Here is a 23,484-nt window from a genome sequence, read left to right as displayed (position 1 = left end):
ACGAAAAGAAAAGCAGTAGCACCAAGCAATAACAACAACAAAATAAGGTAAACTAAGAAAATAATAAAATGATTTAGTGACGCCAACAGGTATTTCTGTTATCTTCATCTTACAAACTCAAAGCAATTGAACTATAAAAGAAATGGCATTAATAAGAAGGGGAAGAAAAAGAGAAAGAAAATGCATTAATAAGAAGCAACAAACAGTGTCCTTTATAATCAAACCAATACTTAAATAACTTGAGAAACTAATAAAGAACATTTTCAATTTCAGTCCCTTGGCATCTATTATTTATGCCAAACATTTGATCTAATAATTGGTAAATATCATCAAGAGTAGTTTTCCACCACATAAAGGTTGTACTTCAGAGGAAGAATTTCACGAAGTGATATTCCATCAGTTGGAAAACTCTCCATTATTTTACTTAAGTAAGAATAACACATTTAACATCAATCACTAAGAGAATCTTATTAATATACTAACTTTGAGCTGTTTCTTTTCATGTGAGTCCACAGCTTCATTAGCTCAATACTGCTGAATGGTTTGACAAGATAATCTGTTGCTCCAAGCACCAAACCTTTCAAGACGAGAGGGACCTCATCCTCGTCCAACATCACTTCCACAACAGAATTGAAGCCAAAACATAAAGTTACATTAGGCTTTGTGAACTGCGCTTGTAAGTGATTTCTACTACAGTCAAATCTCTTTATAAAAGTCTCGTCCGATAGTTTTTGGCTGCTATAGTGAAGTATTGTTATAGAGGACATATATTAGCATAAAAATTGGTTTTGAGAAAACTTTGCTTTTATAATGAATGACTGTTATATAGAGATGTTGTTATAGAGAGGTCTGATTGTGTCTCTGTTAGAAATAAAAGAAGAAAAAAGAGCTTACTGATCACAGGAATGTGTTTTAAATTGATGTCCAGCTTGATGAAATTGAAAATCTTCGCGCCATTGGAAATAAGAAGAGAGGCTTCAGCAAGTATGATATCTATACACGGCCCCTGAGAGTTCAGTGCATCTAACGCGTCTACTACTGAAGACACTGGGATAACTGCGCAGCAAGAAGAAAATAAAAGGTGACAGATCTCAATATTATATTAGAGAAGAAAAATGAGGCATTTACATATAGTCACTGAATCAACGGAAAAGGGCCAAAACTGCCGCTAAAGTATCAAAATTAGTACAAAAATGTCCTTCGTCCACCTATTTGAATAAAAATGTCCCATTATTTTTTTGGCTCAACATTACCCTTATTACTGACAGAAAATTCTGGGGAAAAAAAGAAAATTTAATTAATATCCACGTGTCACCGTTCCATTGGCCTAACTTAAACTTCAACTAAAATATAACTAAACTCACCATTAACCCGTCTGAATATTGACCTGCTCCGATTTCAAAACACAACTCTCTCTCTCTGCCTTATTGTTACTTGGGCGGAATTCACCGGTGGATCCGTCGGAAATAGCAACGTACACAGTAGCCTATCTCATTTACAAATTATGAGTAGAAAATCTTTTTTTTACTAGACTTAACACAGTAATCTAATCAAGAAAATTGAATCCATGATAACAATCAAAATAAGAAAACAAATACTAGTGAAGAAATTATCTAAAAAAATTATTAACTATTATTAGTACATCATATGAACCCAGTGTATATGAAATATGACAATTGCACAATACCCGTTACACGGAGTAGAAAAGCTTACATATAAATTGAATAAATAATGAAATAAATAAATAATAGAAATACACATCACATAAACAATAAAAAAAATTGAAAAAACATCCTCAAATTTTCACGGAGGAACGACAAAAAATAGTGAAGAAATCCCCCACAAATTTCAAATAAAGAAAAATTATATAATAAAGAACACCCATTGCATAAACAAAAAGAATCTAAACTTTTTGCATTAAGAAGTATATGACAATTCTTTTCATCTTCCATAAAAATAATTCTAATAGAGAACTCAATTTTGAGTTTGCCTCATGAATAATAGTAGACATACACTCGTAAGTAAATGCTCACTAAAATGAAATAGCGAAGAAAGAGAGAGTTATGTTTTAAAATTGGAGCGGGTCAATATCTGGGCGGGTTACGGGTTGGGGTTTATGTTAGGCCAATGGGACGGTGACACGTGGATATTAATTAAATTTTCTTTTTTTTATGAATTTTCTGTTAGTAATAAGGGTAATGTTGAGCCAAAAAAAGAAAGATAGAGGCGTTTTTATTCAAATAGGTGGACGGAGGGTAATTTTGTACCAATTCTAATACTTCAAGGACAGTTCTGCCTTTTTCCGTTGAATCAATTAGAGTTAAGTGTCTTTGACTCAAGAAGTTACAAATCATGCATTTATATGACATACTTCCCCTCAAGTTCTAAGAGATAGTAAGACAGTAATGAAAAAAACACTCTCCAATCTCAAGGATGAGATTTTTCCAAGTATTAAAGCTGGCCTAATTGCTGTTAAATCATGTGACTTATCTACTGACAAGTCTTCCTAAATGGAAACACGGAGCAACGATCATCTTTCTTGATTGTGCGCTTAAACTTTAAATAAGAAATGTCTCTGTTCCCATTGGGGAATCAATTTGGTTAATTGTGTATTAATTATGCACACAGAATATATCCATAAACAGGAAAAGGGAAAAGTGGTTTATACAGCAATGAACAACTTGACTAATTTAGTCTGCTAACTATCTGTCTCAATGTTATCTCACTTAACTTGTTATGATGGAAGTATCTTACCTAATCTAACACATTCCTAGAAAGGAAAATATAACTGAGTGATTTAGAAAGTAATGTTGGAAACCATAATAAGGCATATCATACCTAATCTAATACTTCCCTAAAACAGAAACCTAATTAAGGAGTATCATACCTAATCTAATACTTCCTCAAAATGGAAAATATAACAGAATGGTTTTGAAAGTAATGTTGGAAAACACAACAACAAGGTTTATAAATTTTGCAGTACTACAATATGGGGTGCCAATGCTAATTAGGAAGCAATGTTTTCCAACATATAGAATAAGGTACCGCGCCGGAGATATTACCCTGGTAACAACATTTCTTAAGAAGGGCTAATACTTCCTGGCAACTCTCAGCATCTGTGTCGCAAAGCAGAACCCTCACATTGCTCAAATCTATCAGATCATTGCTCGTAAGATGATCTCGGTTACTACAATTTCCACTTAAAATAATGCTCTCACCCTTGTCCATAGACACTATATAATAGTTTGGATGAAATAATAACAATATAGTTTGCCAACGAGAACTCTCAATATTCTAGCGAAGCTGTGTTTGTTATATACATGAGCAATAGCCAACAATGAGTTTGGTTTACCAAATTTTTAAAGCTGACCTAACTTTTAGATGGATATATACGTTTGTCCCTTGTGCTTCATTTGTAATTGGAAGAATGAAAGGCTTAGTTCCAATTAGCAGAAAAGAAGACAAGCGGTTTTGCTAATTCCATTTGTGGATTGTATAGCTGCAGTTTCAATTGGAGAAAACTCAACAAATACTAAACCCTTCAGTTTAATTCCTCTTCCCTTTTCGTTCCTTATTCCTGAGATCAAATCTGAAGAATACGAAGAAGAATCCTCGTACTCTCGGCCACTGATGTTCATACTCATCGCTTCTCAAAGGCACTCAAGCTTTTCTAAAGGGATTGAGGGGGATGACTATATATGCAGTTCGATACACTAAGCTCCCGCTATGCGCGGGGTCGGGGAAGGGCCGGACTACAAGAGTCTATTATACGCAGTCTTACCTTGCATTTCTGCAACAGGCTGTTTCCACAGCTCGAACCCGTGCTGGTCACATGCCAGCAACTTTACCAGTTACGCCAAAGCTCCCCTTCAAGACTATACATGCAGCCAAATAGTCAAATAAGTTGAGAGATTGCTGATCAAAAAGTACAGAGGTTACATTCAAGTTATTAGGATTGCTATAATCACATTGGGAAAAGTTTGGCCAGCTTCTCATTGCCCACAGTATTTAGCAATGGGGACCATTTTGGAAGCATCACATCATCGCATGTGATGATAGGAAGGAGAAGGTTAGTCGGCTTTCGTTCTGAAAGCACATATTACTTGTTGTCACCAAACAAAAACACAGCAAATCAAAAGATAGCCACCAATCTATCATTTTGCATCAGATTCACGTGTTGGAGAAAATCAAATACTACTTATCTTTGGATCACCTAACCAATTCTAAGTCCAATGAAAGACAATCAACTGCTATTCAGGTTTTATATGATAAATCATTCACTTACTTTACTACTAATGCTATGGACGTACGTAGGGGACGTGAGTTTTTGAGGATTTAGTTTTGTGATCGAATTTAGCAACACATCGATTATTAACATAATTAGTAGATTTTGATTAACAAAAGCACGTGCATGACTTTTTCCATGTGCACAATGCATTATTCATATTCAGCCTCACACGCAACGCAAATGTATAAGATGAAAATCGAAAACGCAAATAGTTATATGTATCATTCCAATTTTAAACGCAAACAATTATCTCATAAGCACACATCAACTATCAACTCCATACAACAACAATAGTGCCTCAATCCCAAGCAATTAGGGCCTATATGAATCCTCGCTGACCAAGTCGTGACAACAACAACAAATCCATTACAATCTCACACGTGAGGTATGGGGAGGGTAGTGTGTGTGCAGACGAGTCAGACTCTACTCGTACCTTGAGAAGGTAGAGAGGAAGTTTTCGATAGACCCTCGGCTCAAGACTAAGTCATCAGGAAGCAAAACTTTTTTTGGTTTTCAATAAATTGAATTTAAGCATAATCACTAGTCCATGTATAATAAAAGAGAGAGCTAGCTTATTTAAAGCAAATATGTTAGAATATCTCACGTTAGTTGACGAAATGTGTTGTTATATCCCTCTAAATCAATTCTCACCTCATAATCTAACTTTTTGGGTTAAGTTCGACCCATGGTCCATTTTCTTTATCTGGTATACCAGAACCATCCATATTTTTGGTTTACCTAATGTTGGCCCTCATGTTATATTGTACCCGCTCCAAATGTCCAACCTGAGCATGCGCGAACAATGTGATATCCACATATCGCTTCTAAGCCAGATTATCAATTTGCATACAGGAATTGACATAGTTGTAGTGGAGGCAAAATGGATAAAAGAAAATAGTTATCCACATATTATCCATTAAAAATGGGTTAGATAATAATAAACTTTTTAAAAAACGGGTCAAATATGCGTAAAAACCATATTATCCACTTAGAAAATAGATAATCAATGGATAACTAATGGGTTTTGTGAGCACCTAATTTTTGCCCTAATATAAAATTACTCCTAAAAAATCCAAAAAATAGCTTTAAATTATTTTTCTATATTTTTACTTAGTTTGCTTTGTACGTATTCATGTTTGATGCATTTTTAAGTTGCATTTTAAATCCTAAAGAAAATACAAAAATATTTTTAATTTTTACATTTTTTAGATTTTAATTGCATAATTAATTGCATTTGTAAAATACTAAAATACCAAAAAATATATTTAGTCTACATGCATTTGTTAGCTAATTGAATTAGTTAATTGTAGAAAAATAGGTCATTAGGTTAATTTTGCAAATTAGTTGGAATTAGGAGTGTTAAATAAATTGATCAGTCTTGCAAAATACAAAGAAAGAAAAGAGAAGGCTATGGGGTCTCATTACAGCTTTGGGCCAGGTGCTTCTAGTGGCCCATTTTCCTTCCATTCGCCCCAGCCCACTACCCGCCGGCCCAATATCCCCCTTCATCTCTAAAACAAATCCTAATTTCACCCTCTCTTTGGATTCTCAACACCAGACATAGAGAATCGGACCCCCCCACCCTTTAGAGAACCCTAGCGCCGCCCCTCTCTCACTCTCATTCTTTCACTCTCACCTCCCTCACAGGCCATACTCATAGACTCACCCCACCATCTGCAGTTTCGTTTTTGAGATTGGAAATTGAATGTAGCTAAAAAAAACAAGAGTAGTAGTTGAAAATGCTCCAAATGCCTAAAAATGTTAGTTTAGATCTGTAGCTTCAAAGAGCTATTTGGTTTTCTGTTGATTTGTTGGTTAATTTCTGAGCTTCTAAGAGTGATTACACTCTCAAATTGCTGCAGAGTGCTGCCAATTCACTTCATTGCCGAGCTCCAAACTCGTTAATTTTTATATATAGCCCGTATTTGGCAAATCCTGATTATCTCTCTACATCCTAGGTACATATCCCAAACTCTATATGTAAATTCTGGAATTATAGTAAAATGATCGTTTATCAGCTCCATTTGTTTTCAATCTTCAAAGTCACTGTTGCTAGTTCAAAATTGCTAGTCCGTGTTTGATCTATTGAATATGTTACTTGTTACTTTATGATTACGATTTCTATGATATGATCCTTTGTTCCTTTACTTCAAGTCATTTTGGCATTCAAATTACTGAATTAAACATGTTCCCTGCCGATTTGGAATCAAATAAATATGTCCTATATCTTATGTTGATGCATTGGTTATATACATGATTATTTTAATGACCGCATAAAGAGTGACTGGACTTTGAAAGGCAGTTGTAAAGTTACAGTTTAAGCAAAGGCTAGAATTCTCATGGTCATTATTGTAAAAGATTGGGTGTGAGGTTTATGGTTTGATTTTCTTTCCCCTTTGTTGAACTCAAAGTATATTGGTTGCTTTTGGATAAAAAATTTGATGCAACAATTTTGCATATGTTTAAATCACATCATATGGGTATGTAACATTTGTGACTATGTATGAAAACTAGTTGTATTTGGTCAAAGTCATGGATAGGTCCCTCTAAATCTCATTTCCCTTATGGCATGTTAAGTTTTCTTCCCAAAAATGCAGTTGATGAATTGATTCACTGTGTGAAATGGAGTCCTTACACTATATTAACATTTGATTCCTTGAAACAGTAGTGAGAGTGAAGTATGTTAACTCTTGAATGGAGTAATTTCCTAGTGATTCAACATGTGAATAGCGATCCTTTTGTTTCCAAATCGGTTCACTTTAATCTCCAGTAATGACTCCATGGTTTATGACTTTATAAGCAATCTCAAACTTAGTGAGATAAATAATTCTTGTACAGTTGTAGCTTATTTTAGGTGCGATTAATAAATCATCGTGACTATAGGTTCGGTTCCCGTGGCATGGTCACGATACGTAAATCTCATTCGGGTATGTATTTCATGTGACCCGACCACAACTTTTAATAATAATAAAAATAAACATGTTGTAAGTCGCGGGTGCATTTCACGTGATGCGATTCACAATGTGTACAAAAACAAACGAGTGTGCGACATCGTGACTTGTTCAAACGAATTCCATAAATACTAAAAGCGATTTTAAAAGTGAAAAATGCATAGTAGGTTTCAAATGTATAATAAATCAGATAATTAGGCCAATTATTAATAGTTGAGCGACCGTGCTAAAACCACGGAACTTAGGAGTGCCTCACACCTTCTCCCGGGTTAACAGAATTCCTTACCCGGTCTTCTGTGTTCGCGGACTGTAAAAATAGAGTCAGTTTCCTTGATTTGGAATTTAAAATACACCGGTGACTTAGGACACCATAAATTATTCCAAGTGGCGACTCTGAATCTAATAAATAATCCCATTTCGATTAATGTCACTTTAATTGGAAAAACTCCATATCCCCGCTCCATATCCCCAGAAAATAAAATCTGAGGCAACTTGCTTTGAAAAAAAAAAGAAGAAAAAAAATAGAAAGAAAGATGAAAAAATTAGTTAGGTCAGATATTTGAACTACGTTAGACCTGAATCCTTAAAAAAAAGGATACGTAGGCAGCCTTACACGGTTCAGTCCAACCAAATAAGAATTAAAAAAAAAATTCCAAAAATCCCCCGTATATAAAACTGGGGCATGAGTTTGTTTTAGTTTTTTTTAAAGAGTCGATTCCGAGAGTTGTAAGTGTACAACCCATCATATTGAGTCTACTTGGAGCCTTGTGCCGTCCCTTCTTTCTAACCCTATCCAAAAACCTTCCAAATAAAGACCTCCTAATCATCTTTCAAGAATGCCAAGAGACGCATGCAATGAGCAACAGTTGTCACACGACATAGAACACCGTCAAGTTGCTCACACAAGAAGGTAAAGAAAAAGGAAAATAAAAGAAAAATGAGAGAGTCTTACTGGTGAAAACCCTCACGGGCACTATAAGACGACGGTAAGTAGAGATAAATAAATGAGAGAGGCTTGTTAAAAATCTCTCGGGGTACCACTAGTCGAAAGTGAGTTGTGAAGCTGATGTAAAGGATTGGCACGAGCAAGCCCGACTTCAAAGGTTATAAGAATAGTAAAAGGAAAGATTGGATTAGTTTGATAGATCGACCATTAAGTCCAAAATGCATATCTTGATTCATTAAGGCTAGCTATTTAAAAAACAAAAAAACTCTTCCTTATGTCCTTCTTGACATGGGCATTTCTTGTTAATATTGTTTCTTGGCATCATTGTGTCCTTCACTCTGAGTCAGTCCTTGTCAAAACAAGCAAGAAAAGATTTCAAAATCTGCTACTAACTTTTCAGTTGCACAAAGTAAATTTGGCCAGCACAGTCAGGTGTTACAGTCAACATGCCTTGAGGATTCATGCAAAGGCTTCCCCCCAAAATACCTTTGTCATCCTACTTGGCTAAAGCAAGTAAAGAAAACCTCGAGGTTGATCAGGGGCTCTGGCTCTCTGTAGTACTGAACAAGAACTATAAAGTGTGCACATCATGCAAAAGACACTTACCAGTTGTGATTCTCTCTGACAGACAAATTGCTCAAAAAGCAGAAAATCATTCAAGACATAGAAAAGGTCACCTAAGCAAAGATCTCCAGTTGGGATAACGCTGATTAAGTCACAAATACAAATGGTACTAGGTGTGAAACGATCAGGGTTGATGTAAAGCAAAAAGTCTCTTGAAACCGACTCAAGCTGATTGAGCAAAAGTCAAGCTGCCCAAGACTCAAGGCCACAAACCGACCACCACTTTTAAAATTGACAAAATTTCCTTTGTTTGAAACAGGAACAAAGCAGTGCAAGGAAAGTGGTTCAAAATAAAATAAAAAAAAGAGAAGAGAAGAGCCGACAAAGGGAAGTTTCTCAAATCTTTGCATTTATTTGTCTTGCTAGTGTGCATAAAATATTGCCATTGCTCTTCACATTTTTTCTCCTAGGATAAAAAGTCCTAGTCTGATGGATTTTCTCCCAATAAAAATCTTAGTCGGATGAATTTTTCTCCTAATATAGAAAACCTAGTCTAATGAGTTTTCTCCTAGGATAGAAATATTAGTCTGATGAATCTTTCTCCTAAGATACAAAAAAAAAGACATAGTGTGATGAAATTTCTCCTAGGATCGAAATCTTAGTCTGATGAATTTTCTCCTATGATAGAAATCTTAGTCTGATGAATCTTTCTCTTAAGATACCAAAAAAAAAAAAGAGACCTAGTCAGATGAATTTTCTCCTAGAATTAAAATCTTAGTCTGATGAATCTTTCTTCTAAGATAACAAAAAAAAGAGGACCTAATCTGATGAATTTTCTCCTAGGATCGAAATCCTAGTCTGATGAACTTTCTCCTAGGATAGAAATCTTAGTCTGATGAATCTTTCTCCTAAGATACCATAAAAAAAAAGACCTAGTCTGATGAATTTTCTCCTAGGATAATAAGTTTATAAAAAAGGGAAGTCTGGATTTTAAAAAAAAAGGTCAATTTTTAGTTTTGTTAAGTTATCAATCTTTAGTTTTCTTGAAATCAGGGGTCCCGCCTGGAGGATAGGGTTAGTTTTTAGTTTAGTCAAGCTTAGTTTATAGTTTTCCGCAAGCTCAATCTCAAATTTAGGAGACGCACTTCCTAGTTTGAGTTTTTCAGATTTTTATTTCTTTAGGAGACGCATACCCTAGTCGAGTCTTCAATTTTACTCTTATCATTGCATCATTCATCAATAGCATAGGTGATTTATAGTTATGCTAACAACTCACAAATCTTCCTAGTGCAAACTGGGGCAGAAAAGTTTCTTTTGTTTTGTCTATTTTATTGTAGTATCAGGCGCCCACCTGGAGAATGAGGGAATTCATTTCAAGTTTAAGTCATCAGGCACCCACCTGGAGAACGAGGGAATTTATTTCAAGTTTTAAGTCATCAGGCACCTACCTGGAAAACGAGGGAATTTATTTCAAGTTTTTAAGTCAGTAGGCGCCCATCTGGAGAATGAGGGAATTTATTTCAAGTTTTAAGTCATCAGGCGCCCACCTGGAGAACGAGGGAATTCATTTCAAGTTTTAAGTCATTATGCGCCCACCTGGAGAACGAGGGAATTCATTTCAGGTTTTAAGTCAGCATCAGGCGTCCACCTGGAGAATGAAGGAATTCATTTCAAGTGATAAGTCAACATCAGGCACCCACCTGGAAAACGAGAAAATTTATTTCAAGTTTTTAAGTCAGCAGGCGCCCACCTGGAGAATGAGGAAATTTATTTCAAATTTTAAGTCAGCATGAGGCGCCCACCGGGAGAATGAGGAAATTCATTTCAAGTGAAAGTCATTAGGCGCCCACCTGGAGAATGAGGGAATTCATTTCAAGTTTTAAGTCAGCATCAGGCGCCCACCTGAAGAACGAAGGAAGTTATTTTAGAATTCAATTCAAGTTAGAAGTAGCAGAAGCTCGCCTCAAGAATGCGAGCTGACAGTCCGAGATGACCAAAGGAAGAAGTCTCAATCCAGAAAAAAAAGAAGAGAAGTGAATCCAAAATGTAGAAGCCGATGAAAGATGTGAACTGCTCAAGACATGGATGAAGTCACAAGCTTTCCATGTCCCGTCTTGATCCGAAAAGCTGAAGAAGAAAGAACTAGCACCTGCAGCTAGCAAGCATCAAGGTTCAAATCACAAGTCTGCATGAAGAACCATTCAAGACTCAAGATCAAGCTTCAGAAGACTCATAGATAAGAATCTTGTAACTCGTAGCTGATAGGCTTAGTTAGTTTCTTTTTCATTTTGACTTTGGTGTAATAAGGAGCTCAGCAAGAAAGAGCAGCAGCAGCAGCAGCAGTGAAATCACAGTATCTCGGTAGTCCCATCTACCAAAACACCCAGAACTACACTGACTTGATTCCTTTATAGCCAAGGATATGTAGGCAACCTCTTAAGCAAGGTTCGGTCGAACTTTTCTAAAATGCTTCCCATGGAGTATCAAATGGGCAAAATTTACTCCTAATTGCTCAATTTGTCTTTGCCCGAAAACTCTTCATGTTTCCGAGCAAAGAGGGGCCTTTGTGAGCACCTAATTTTTGCCCTAATATAAAATTACTCCTAAAAAATCCAAAAAATAGCTTTAAATTATTTTTCTATATTTTTACTTAGTTTGCTTTGTACGTATTCATGTTTGATGTATTTTTAAGTTGCATTTTAAATCCTAAAGAAAATACAAAAATATTTTTAATTTTTACATTTTTTAGATTTTAATTGCATAATTAATTGCATTTGTAAAACACTAAAATACCAAAAAATACATTTAGTCTACATTCATTTGTTAGCTAATTGAATTAGTTAATTGTAGAAAAATAGGTCATTAGGTTAATTTTGCAAATTAGTTAGAATTAGGGAGTGTTAAATAAATTGATCAGTCTTGTAAAATACAAAGAAAGAAAAGAGAAGGCTATGGGGTCTCATTACAGCTTTGGGCCAGGTGCTTCTAGTGGCCCATTTTCCTTCCATTCTCCCCAGCCCACTACCCGTCGGCCCAATATCCACCTTCATCTCTAAAATAGACCCTAATTTCACCCTCCCTTTGGATTCTCAACACCGGACATAGAGAATCGGAACCCCACCCTTTAGAGAACCCTAGCGCCGCCCCTCTCTCACTCTCATTCTTTCACTCTCACCTCCCTCACAGACCATACTCATAGACTCACCCCACCATCTGCAGTTTCATTTTTGAGATTGGAAATTGAGGGTAGCTAAAAAAACAAGAGTAGTAGTTGAAAATGCTCCAAATGCCTAAAATGCTAGTTTAGATCTGTAGCTTCAAAGAGATATTTGGTTTTCTATTGATTTGTTGGTTAATTTTTGGGCTTCTAAGAGTGATTACACTCTCAAATTGCTGCAGAGTGCTGCCGATTCACTTCATTGCCGAGCTCCAAACTCGTTGATTTTTATATATAGCCCGTATTTGGCAAATTCTGATTATCTCTCTACATCCTAGGTACATATCCCAAACTCTATATGTAAATTCTGGAATTATAGTAAAATGATCGTTTATCAGCTCCATTTGTTTTCAATCTTCAAAGTCACTGTTGCTGGTTCAAAATTGCTAGTCAGTGTTTGATCTATTGAATATGTTACTTGTTACTTTATGATTACGATTTCTATGATATGATCCTTTGTTCCTATACTTCAAGTCATTTTGTCATTCAAATTATTGAATTAAACATGTTCCTTGCCGATTTGGAATCAAATAAATATGTGTTATATCTTATGTTGATGCATTGGTTATATACATAATTATTTTAATGACCGCATAAAGAGTGACTGGACTTTGAAAGGCAGTTGTAAAGTTACAGTTTAAGCAAAGGCTAGAATTCTCATGGTCATTATTGTAAAAGATTGGGTGTGAGGTTTATGGTTTGATTTTCTTTCCCCTTTGTTGAACTCAAAGTATATTGGTTGCTTTTGGATAAAGAATTTGACGCAATAATTTTGCATATGTTTAAATCACATCATAGGGGTATGTAACATTTGTGACTATGTATGAAACTAGTTGTATTTGGTCAAAGTCATGGATAGGTCCCTCTAAATCTCATTTCCCTTATGGCATGTTAAGTTTTCTTCCCAAAAATACAGTTGATGAATTGATTCACGGTGTGAAATGGAGTCCTTACACTATATTAACATTTGATTCCTTGAAACAGTAGTGAGAGTGAAGTATGTTAACTCTTGAATGGAGTAATTTCCTAGTGATTCAACATGTGAATAGCGATCCTTTTGTTTCCAAATCGGTTCACTTTAATCTCCAGTAATGAATCCATGGTTTATGACTTTATAAGCAATCTCAAACTTAGTAAGATAAATAATTCTTGTACAGTTGTAGCTTACTTTAGGCGCAATTAATAAATCATCGTGACTATAGGTACGGTTCCCGTGGCATGGCCACAATACGTAAATCCCATTCGGGTGTGCATTTCATGTGACCTGACCACAACTTCTAATAATAATAAAAATAAACATGTTGTGAGTCGCGGGTGCGTTTCACGTGATGCGATTCACAATGTGTACAAAAATAAATGAGTGCGCGACATCGCGACTTGTTCAAACGAATTCCATAAATACTAAAAGCGATTTTAAAAGTAAAAAAAGCACAGTAGGTTTCAAATGTATAATAAATCAGATAATTAGGCCAATTATTAATAGTTGAGCGACTGTGCTAAAATCACGGAACTTGAGAGTGCCTCACACCTTCTCCCGGGTTAACAGAATTTCTTACCCGGTCTTCTGTATTCACGGACTGTAAAAATAGAGTCAATTTCCTCGATTTGGAATTTAAAATACACCGGTGACTTAGGACACCATAAATTATTCCAAGTGGCGACTCTGAATCTAATAAATAATCTCATTTCGATTAATGTCACTTTAATTGGAAAAACTCCCTATCCCCGCTCCCTCGGGAAAAAGGAGGTGTGACAGCTCTGGCGACACTGCTGGGGACGAGAACCCTGAATCTCTGGTTCAGGGTTCAGAATTCGAGCTTAGAATAACTGTTATGATTGGCTTTCATGATTGTCTGATTTTTACGTGTTTGAGCCTAATGTGCTAAATGTCGCTTTTTCTGCTTTGATATTGTGTGAATTGTATATAAACTGCTACGAAACCCTTCTTCTCTCTGAGTCTTCTAAATCTTATGGGAAGCGTGCGCTTCGCGTGGCTTCTTTTTTGTTAGAGTCAAATCCTAATTTTAGAACGAGGTTCGGACAAGTTGCAAAGCCGGAGAAGCTTCTGTATTCCCGGTACGCTGCCCCCCCCCCCCGGCTCGAGTTGTCCGCTCAGGTAAGCTAGGTCTAGAACAATACACCTAGGATTTAAATTTAGAATAACATAGCCTCATGTCGGATCCCTAGTAGGAACGTTTATTTGCATCACGTACATTTGACTTTGGGACTCAACACATGGGTTGGGTCCGTCCTGAACAGGTGTACCCAAATTAAAAGACCATCCTGATGCATTACATGCTACTTGTGTATTCATTTGCTTAGGGTTGTATGTTGATCGACTTCTAGAATAGGGAAAGAAAATCAAGTAGAAGAGAAAACAACAAGAGTGAGGTACGTATTTGAAACATTTCAAAACTCTGTCGAAATTTTGAAAAAAAAAAGGAGAAAAAATAAGCCAATATTTTCAAAATTCATATTTCCCCTATTCCGTCAAAACTGACAGAACGACGCGGGTCTGATTCTCACCGGATGTGAGATACGTAGGCAAACCTAATCGGTTTCGGCCCACATTTTTTAAAAATCCAAAAATATTTTCCTTTAATTCCTTCTTTAGGAGTTTTTCTTTAGAAAATTCCAAACAAATAAAAAATAAGAAATTTTAAACCAAAATATATTTTATTTGTAGGAGTCTTTCATTAGAAAAAGAAAACAAATGAAATCAAAATCCAAAAAAATATTTTCTACTTTTTTTTAGAAGTCTTTTTCCCAAAATTCAAAAACAAAAAATCAAAAATACAAAAAATATTTTCTTTCTTCTTTAGAAGTCTTTTTTTTCAATTTTTTTTTTAAAAAAAGAATTAAAAAAAATCAAAAAACCAAAACCAAAAATCCAAAAATATTTTCTTTCCTCTTTAAAAGCCTTTCTTTCAAAAATTTAACAAAAAACAATTGCGAAAAGTACATATTCTTTTCCTAAATGCTTTCATTGTCTAAGTGTTTTCAAAAGTAAAAAAAAGTGTTAGCTTATTTACCTATTCATAATCCTCCCGAACTACGCACGATCTGATTCATGTTCCCACATGATATGTAGGCAAACCACATCAGGTTCGATCGACCGACCAAAAAAACAATAAAAAAAAATGATGATGATAATAAGGACCGATTGAGTCCATTCTAACTTGTCTCTTGTTTTGAATTATAGAAGAAAGTTTGAGGTGATCGGTTTGTGGTAAGCTATCAACACAAGATCCAAAGGAAAAATGTCATTGGCAACTGACATTGAAGCTGTTACGAGTGGTCAAGACACTCAAGGTCAGAGGGTTCAACAAGAATCTACTATGGTTGAGGAAAATAGAATACTGAAACAGTAAATGACTGAAATGTGTCAAGCATCGGCCAATGGTCAAGGACCACCCCTTTCTCATGTTTTCCCAAAATTCACACTCATCTCGACTATTACCACTCATGTCTCATTGTCTGATCGATCCTATCCATTTGGGTTCAGTCTTTATCCCAACTATATGACTACAACTAGAACTATTGTTGCGCGCTCCCAAAGTGTGACATTGACAACCAATCAGACAATCACTGTTGTTATGCCCGTTTTCACTATCCCACAGCAAACAATGGTACAAAAGAAAAGTCATGAGTCACAATTTGCTACCTAGCAAGAACTATACCATTCTCCTGAGTACCACTCGTACCTATTTGATCTTCCTTCAAAGATTGAGAAGCCTACCCGAAAGATGGCACAAGAAGAATTGACCAAAAGAGTGAAAAGCTTAGAACAAAAGTTGAAAAACATACAAGGGTCGGCAAGTCAGAAGAGTATTGCCTTCAAGGATCTATGTATGTTCCCCGGTGTTCGTTTGCCACTTGGTTTCAAGACTCCCAAATTTGAAAAGTATGATGGACATGGAGACCCCATAGCCCACCTGAAAAGGTATTGCAAACAGCTAAGAGGTGTGGAGGGAAAAGAAGAACTAGTAATGGTTTATTTCATGGAAAGCCTGACAGGGGTAGCCTCTGAATGGTTTATAGATCAAGAAACCTCTCACTGGCATGTTTGGGATGATAGGGCCCAGGCCTTTGTCAAACAGTTTCAATACAACATTGATATCGCCCCAGACCACAATTCCCTTTCAAACCTGAAGAAGAAACTAACTGAAAGTTTCAGGGAATATGCCATTAAATGGAGAGAGCAAGCGGCTAGAGTTAAGCTACTCATGGATGACCACGAGCTAATCACTGTCTTCCTTCAGGCTCAAGAGCCAGATTATTTTCAAAATATGATGTCCGCGGTGGGCAAATCCTTCTCGGAAGCAATCAAAATTGGGGAAATGGTTGAGAATGGCCTTAAGACAGGCAAAATTATAAGTCAAGCAGTTCTCAAAGCTGCAACTCAGGCTGTCCAGATTGAATCTGATAATTTTAGTGACACGAATGAGAAGGATGAAGAAACCATGATGACAATAAGGTCGAGAAGAGGTCCTAGGAGAACATCTCGAAGGTATGAGCAGCCTCATCAGGTTTCCGATGATTCCCCTGAGCACTACTATCCACCTCAGAACCCATAATACTCTATTGCTCCACTTCAGTATGTTGTCCAGCCACCAAGACACCCCAGAAGGCGAGCACCAGCACCGCAAAATCTCCAACAACCTCCATAAAATTTTCAAATGCCCTATAACCCACATCCAAGCCAGGGGTATAGAGGGGAACAAAGGTTGAAAGATAATTTTACACCAATAGGAGAGTCCTATGCAAGTGTGTTTGAGAAATTAAAGCATTATGACATGATTGCACCTATTCCTCCAAATCATGTGGACCCATGTGCAAGAAGCTTTGACCCTTCTAAAAGGTATGAATACCATTCCAATTGCCCAGGGTCACAATGTTGAAAGTTATCGGGATTTGAAAAGAGAAATAGAAAGGATGATCCAGGAAAAACTGATTGTGATCCAAGATAACGACACCCAGAATATCACGCAGAATCCTTTACATGCACATGATGATGCACACTTTGTGGGGATGATGTGTGGTGACATGGAGTATGAGAATCCTCTCGAGAACTTGCCGACTGAAATTGGAGAAGGCCATGGTAATTCTGATGAGCAAATTTGTGGCTAAATGTCAAGCTTAGCAATTGAAAAGCCATTCCCTCCTCACCAGGGAGGAATCTTGGTAGCTTGTTTTGATGTTTTTTCTATTATCTGGGTTATTCTAGGGTGTGATCCAGATTTTATTTGTTTGATTGAGTCAAACCCTTCTATCCCTCTATTTTGTTTGTGTGAGTCTTGTTTGTCCGTTTTGTTGCTATTTTCATTAGCCGGGTTATTTAAGGGTTGTAACTCGGATTTTAGGTTGTTTATCTTTTTGTTTACTCAATGAAATATAGTTTGTCCTTTTGTGTCATTCCATGCTTAGTTCTTTTCCAGCTAGTTTTAGTGATATGACATGCATGCGGAATTTTTGGCCAGATCTTAGAAAACTGATTTAAGCTGGAATTGGATAAATGAGAAAAAAGAACTTTTGGGGATGAATAAAGAGTTGAAATACTTTGGAATTAAGCTCGAATAAAATGACCCGAGGAGGTTAATGATCTTTACCTTCAAATCATTGTGAAGATCGGGTTTGAGAAAGAATCAATTGAAGTTTGTTGGAAAGTTTGACATTAAGGGATGGAAAGTGTCTTTCGACCACGACAAACCAAGAAGACAAACATGGTCATCAATGTTGTGACCGCAAAAGGATACTATGTTTGGCGTTCTTGAGGCAGGGAGGCCCTTTTTCTGCTACCCAAACACTTTATACCCTTTGTTACCCCTTTTGAGCCTGTGTTATTTTCTTCAACCACCCTCTTTTGGAATCATGTATAGAGTTAAAAGTCCAAAAAAAAATGAAAAAAATAAAATAAAAGTCCATGCCCCAAGAATACAAACTGGGACAACTCTTAGAAAGTTCAAAAAAAAAAAAAAGAACAGTCAAAGTCCATGTCCCCAGAAAATTAAAGCTAAGGCAACTTGTTTTGAAACAAAAAAGAAGAAAAAAAAATAGAAAGAAAGATGAAAAAATTAGTTAGGTCAGATGTTTGAACTACATTAGACCTGATTCCTTAAAAAACGATACGTAGGCAGTCTTACACGGTTCGGTCTAACCAAATAAGAATTCAAAAAAAAAAATCCAAAAATCCCCAGTATATAAAACTGGGGCATGAGTTTGTTTTAGTTTTTTTTAAAGAGTCGATTCTGAGAGTTGTAAGTGTACAACCCATCATATTGAGTCTACGTGGAGCCTTGTGCCGTCCCTTCTTTCCAACCCTATCCAAAAACCTTCCAAATAAAGACCTCCTAATCAACTTTCAAGAATGCCAAGAGATGCATGCAATGAGCAACAGTTGTCACACGACATAGAACACCGTCAAGTTGCTCACACAAGAAGGCAAAGAAAGAGGAAAATAAAAGAAAAATGAGAGAGTCTTACTAGTAAAAACCCTCACGGGCACTGTAAGGCGACGGTAAGTAGAGATAAATAAATGAGAGAGGCTTGTTGAAAATCTCTCGGGGCACCACTAGTCGAAAGTGAGTTGTGAAGCTGATGTAAAGGATTGGCACGAGCAAGCCCGACTTCAAAGGTCATAAGAATAGTAAAAGGAAAGATTGGATTAGTTTGATAGATCGGCCATTAAGTCCAAAATGCATACCATGATTCATTAAGACTAGCTATTTAAAAATAAACTCTTCCTTATGTCCTTCTCGACATGGGCATTTCTTGTTAATATTGTTTCTTGGCATCATTGTGTCCTTCACTCTGAGTTAGTCCTTGTCAAAACAAGCAAGAAAAGATTTCAAAATCTGCTACTAACTTTTCAGTTGCACAAAGTAAAAATACCATTGTCAGCCTACTTGACTAAAGCAAGCAAAGATAACCTCGAGGTTGATCAGGGGCTTTGGCTCTCTGTAGTACTGAACAAGAACTATGAAGTGTGCACATCATGCAAAAGATACTTACCAGTTGTGATTCTCTCTGACAGACAAATTGCTCAAAAAGCAGAAAGACATTCAAGACATAGAAAAGATCACCTAAGCAAAGATCTCCAGTTGGGATAAGGCTGATTGAGCCACAAATACAAATGGTACTAGGTGTGAAACGATCAGGGTTGATGTAAAGCAAAAAGTCTCTTGAAACTGACTCAAGCTGATTGAGCAAAAGCCAAGCAGCCCAAGACTCAAGGCTACAAACCGACCACCACTTTTAAAACTGACAAAATTTTCTTTGTTTGAAACAGGAACAAAGCAGTGCAAGGAAAGTGGTTCAAAAGAAAAAAAAGAGAAGAGAAGAGCCGACAAATGGAAGTTTCTCAAATCTTTGCCTCTATTTGTCTTGCTAGTGTGCATAAAATATTGCCATTGCTCTTCACATTTTTTCTCCTAGGATAAAAATTCCTAGTCTGATGGATTTTCTCCCAATAAAAATCTTAGTCGGATGAATTTTCTCCTAAGATAGAAAACCTACTCCTAGGATCGAAATCTTTGTCTGATGAACTTTCTCCTAGGATAGAAATCTTAGTCTGATGAATCTTTCTCCTAAGATACCAAAAAAAAGAAAAGAGACCTAGTCAGATGAATTTTTTCCTAGAATCAAAATCTTAGTCTGATGAATCTTTCTCCTAAGATAACAAAAAAAGAGGACCTAATCTGATGAATTTTCTCCTAGGATCGAAATCCTAGTCTGATGAATCTTTCTCCTAAGATACCATAAAAAAAAAGACCTAGTCTGATGAATTTTCTCCTAGGATAATAAGTTTTAAAAAAAGGGAAATCTGGATTAAAAAAAAGGTCAATTTTTAGTTTTGTTAAGTTATCAATCTTTAGTTTTCTTGAAATCAGGGGTCCCGCCTGGAGAATAGGGTTAGTTTTTAGTTTAGTCAAGCTTAGTTTATAGTTTTCCGCAAGCTCAATCTCAAATTTAGGAGACGCACTTCCTAGTTTGAGTTTTTCAGATTTTTATTTCTTTAAGAGACGCATACCCTAGTCGAGTCTTCAATTTTACTCTCATCATTGCATCATTCATCAATAGCATAGGTGATTTATAGTTATGCTAACAACTCACAAATCTTCCTAGTGCAAACTGGGGCAGAAAAGTTTCTTTTGTTTTGTCTATTTTGTTGTAGTATCAGGCGCCCACCTGGAGAATAAGGGAATTCATTTTAAGTTTTAGTCATCAGGCGCCCACCTGGAGAATGAGGAAATTTATTTCAAGTTTTAAGTCATCAGGCACCCACCTGGAAAACGAGGGAATTTATTTCAAGTTTTTAAGTCATCACGCACCCACCTGGAAAACGAGGGAATTTATTTCAAGTTTTTAAGTCAGCAGGCGCCCACCTGGAGAACGAGGGAATTCATTTCAGATTTTAAGTCAGCATCAGGCGTCCACCTGGAGAATGAGGGAATTCATTTCAAGTGATAAGTCAACATCAGGCACCCACCTGGAAAATGAGGAAATTCATTTCAAGTTTTTAAGTCAGCAGGCGCTCACCTGGAGAATGAGGGAATTTATTTTAAGTTTTAAATCAGCATCAGGCACCCACCTGGAGATGAGGGAATTCATTTCAAGTGTAAGTCATCAGGCGCCCACCTGGAGAATGAGGGAATTCATTTCAGGTTTTAAGTCAGCATCAGGCGCCCACCTGAAGAACGAAGGAAGTCATTTTAGAATTCAATTCAAGTTAGAAGTAGGAGAAGCTCGCCTCAAGAATGCGAGCTGATAGTCCGAGATGACCAAAGGAAGAAGTCTCAATCCATAATAAAAGAAAAAAAGAAAAGAAGTGAATCCAAAATGCAGAAGCGATGAAAGATGTGAACTACTCAAGACATGGCTGAAGTCACAAGCTTTGCATGTCCCGTCTTGATCCGAAAAGATGAAGAAGAAAGAACTAGCACCTGCAGCTAGCAAGCATCAAGGTTCAAATCAAAAGTCCGCATGAAGAACCATTCAAGACTCATAGATAGGAATCTTGTAACTCGTAGCTGATAGGCTTAATTAGTTTCTTTTTCATTTTGACTTTGGTGTAAAAAGAAGCTCAACAAGAAAGAGCAGCAGCAGCAACAGTGAAATCACAGCGTCTCGGTAGTCCCATCTACCAAAACATCCAGAACTACACTGACTTGATTCCTTTATAGCCAAGGATATGTAGGCAACCTCCGAAGCAAAGTTCGGTCGAACTTTTCTAAAATGCTTCCCATGGAGTATCAAACGGGCAAAAATTACTCCTAATTGCTCACTTTGTCTTTGCCCGAAAACTCTTCATGTTTTCGAGCAAAGAGGGGCTTTTGTGAGCACCTAATTTTTGCCCTAATATAAAATTACTCCTAAAAAATCCAAAAAATAGCTTTAAATTATTTTTCTATATTTTTACTTAGTTTGCTTTGTACGTATTCATGTTTGATGCATTTTTAAGTTGCATTTTAAATCCTAAAGAAAATACAAAAATATTTTTAATTTTTACATTTTTTAGATTTTAATTGCATAATTAATTGCATTTGTAAAACACTAAAATACCAAAAAATACATTTAGTCTACATGCATTTGTTAGATAATTGAATTAGTTAATTGTAAAAAAATAGGTCATTAGGTTAATTTTGCAAATTAGTTGGAATTAGGAGTGTTAAATAAATTGATTAGTCTTGCAAAATACAAAGAAAGAAAAGAGAAGGCTATGGGGTCTCATTACAGTTTTGGGCCAGGTGCTTCTAGTGGCCCATTTTCCTTCCATTCGCCCCAGCCCACTACCCGTCGGCCCAATATCCCCCTTCATCTCTAAAATAGACCCTAATTTCACCCTCACTTTGGATTCTCAACACCAGACATAGAGAATCGGACCCCCCACCCTTTAGAGAACCCTAGCGCCGCCCCTCTCTCACTCTCATTCTTTCACTCTCACCTCCCTCACAGACCATACTCATAGACTCACCCCACCATCTGCAGTTTCGTTTTTGAGATTGAAAATTGAGGGTAGCTAAAAAAACAAGAGCAGTAGTTGAAAATGCTCCAAATGCCTAAAAATGCTAGTTTAGATCTGTAGCTTCAAAGAGCTATTTGGTTTTCTGTTAATTTGTTGGTTAATTTCTGGGCTTCTAAGAGTGATTACACTCTCAAATTGCTGTAGAGTGATGCCGATTCACTTCATTGTCGAGCTCCAAACTCGTTGATTTTTATATATAGCCCGTATTTGGCAAATCCTGATTATCTCTCTACATCCTAGGTACATATCCCAAACTCTATATGTAAATTCTGGAATTATAGTAAAATGATCGTTTATTAGCTCCATTTGTTTTCAATCTTCAAAGTCACTGTTGCTAGTTCAAAATTGCTAGTCCGTGTTTGATCTATTGAATATGTTACTTGTTACTTTATGATTACGATTTCTATGATATGATCCTTTGTTCTTTTACTTCAAGTCATTTTGGCATTCAAATTACTGAATTAAACATGTTCCTTGCCGATTTGGAATCAAATAAATATGTGTTATATCTTATGTTGATGCATTGGTTATATACATAATTATTTTAATGACCGCATAAAAAGTGACTGGACTTTGAAAGGCAGTTGTAAAGTTACAGTTTAAGCAAAGTCTAGAATTCTCATGGTCATTATTGTAAAAGATTGGGTGTGAGGTTTGTGGTTTGATTTTCTTTCCCCTTTGTTGAACTCAAAGTATATTGGTTGCTTTTGGATAAAGAATTTGACGCAACAATTTTGCATATGTTTAAATCACATCATATGGGTATGTAACATTTGTGACTATGTATAAAAACTAGTTGTATTTGGTCAAAGTCATGGATAGGTCTCTCTAAATCTCATTTCCCTTATGGCATGTTAAGTTTTCTTCCCAAAAATGCAGTTGATGAATTGATTCACGGTGTGAAATGGAGTCCTTATACTATATTAACATTTGATTCCTTGAAACAGTAGTGAGAGTGAAGTATGTTAACTCTTGAATGGAGTAATTTCCTAGTAATTCAACATGTGAATAGCGATCCTTTTGTTTCCAAATCGGTTTACTTTAATCTCCAGTAATGACTCCATGGTTTAAGACTTTATAAGCAATCTCAAACTTAGTGAGATAAATAATTCTTGTACAGTTGTAGCTTACTTTAGGCGCGATTAATAAATCATCGTGACTATAGGTACGGTTCCCGTGGCATGGCCACGATACGTAAATCCCATTCGGGTGTGCATTTCATGTGACCTGACCACAACTTTTAATAATAATAAAAATAAACATGTTGTAAGTCGCGGGTGCGTTTCACGTGATGCGATTCACAATGTGTACAAAAACAAACGAGTGCGCGACATCGCGACTTGTTCAAACGAAGTCCATAAATACTAAAAGCGATTTTAAAAGTAAAAAATGCACAGTAGGTTTCAAATGTGTAATAGATCAGATAATTAGGCCAATTATTAATAGTTGAGCGACCGTGCTAAAACCATGGAACTCGGGAGTGCCTCACACCTT

The 23,484-nt window shown here is 36.3% G+C and overlaps 1 protein-coding gene across 1 annotated transcript; it reads right to left on the bottom strand.

The window, feature by feature from the left end:
* Positions 1 to 185: 185 nt before the first annotated feature.
* On the bottom strand, positions 186 to 3,306 carry LOC142175678 (two-component response regulator-like APRR1). The gene is made up of 3 exons (XM_075242595.1): positions 3,063 to 3,306; positions 895 to 1,056; positions 186 to 616 (listed from the first exon to the last, which is right to left on the bottom strand). Exons 1-3 carry the CDS (start codon positions 3,226 to 3,228, stop codon positions 471 to 473), a joined length of 474 nt encoding a protein of 157 aa, XP_075098696.1. The 5' UTR covers positions 3,229 to 3,306; the 3' UTR covers positions 186 to 470.
* Between the last annotated feature and the right edge of the window lie 20,178 nt (positions 3,307 to 23,484).

Source organism: Nicotiana tabacum, chromosome 22 (genome assembly GCF_000715075.1).
Source record: "Nicotiana tabacum cultivar K326 chromosome 22, ASM71507v2, whole genome shotgun sequence".
In the NCBI taxonomy this organism is placed as follows: Eukaryota; Viridiplantae; Streptophyta; class Magnoliopsida; order Solanales; family Solanaceae; genus Nicotiana; species Nicotiana tabacum.
This window is presented reverse-complemented; position numbering and strand designations above follow the sequence as displayed.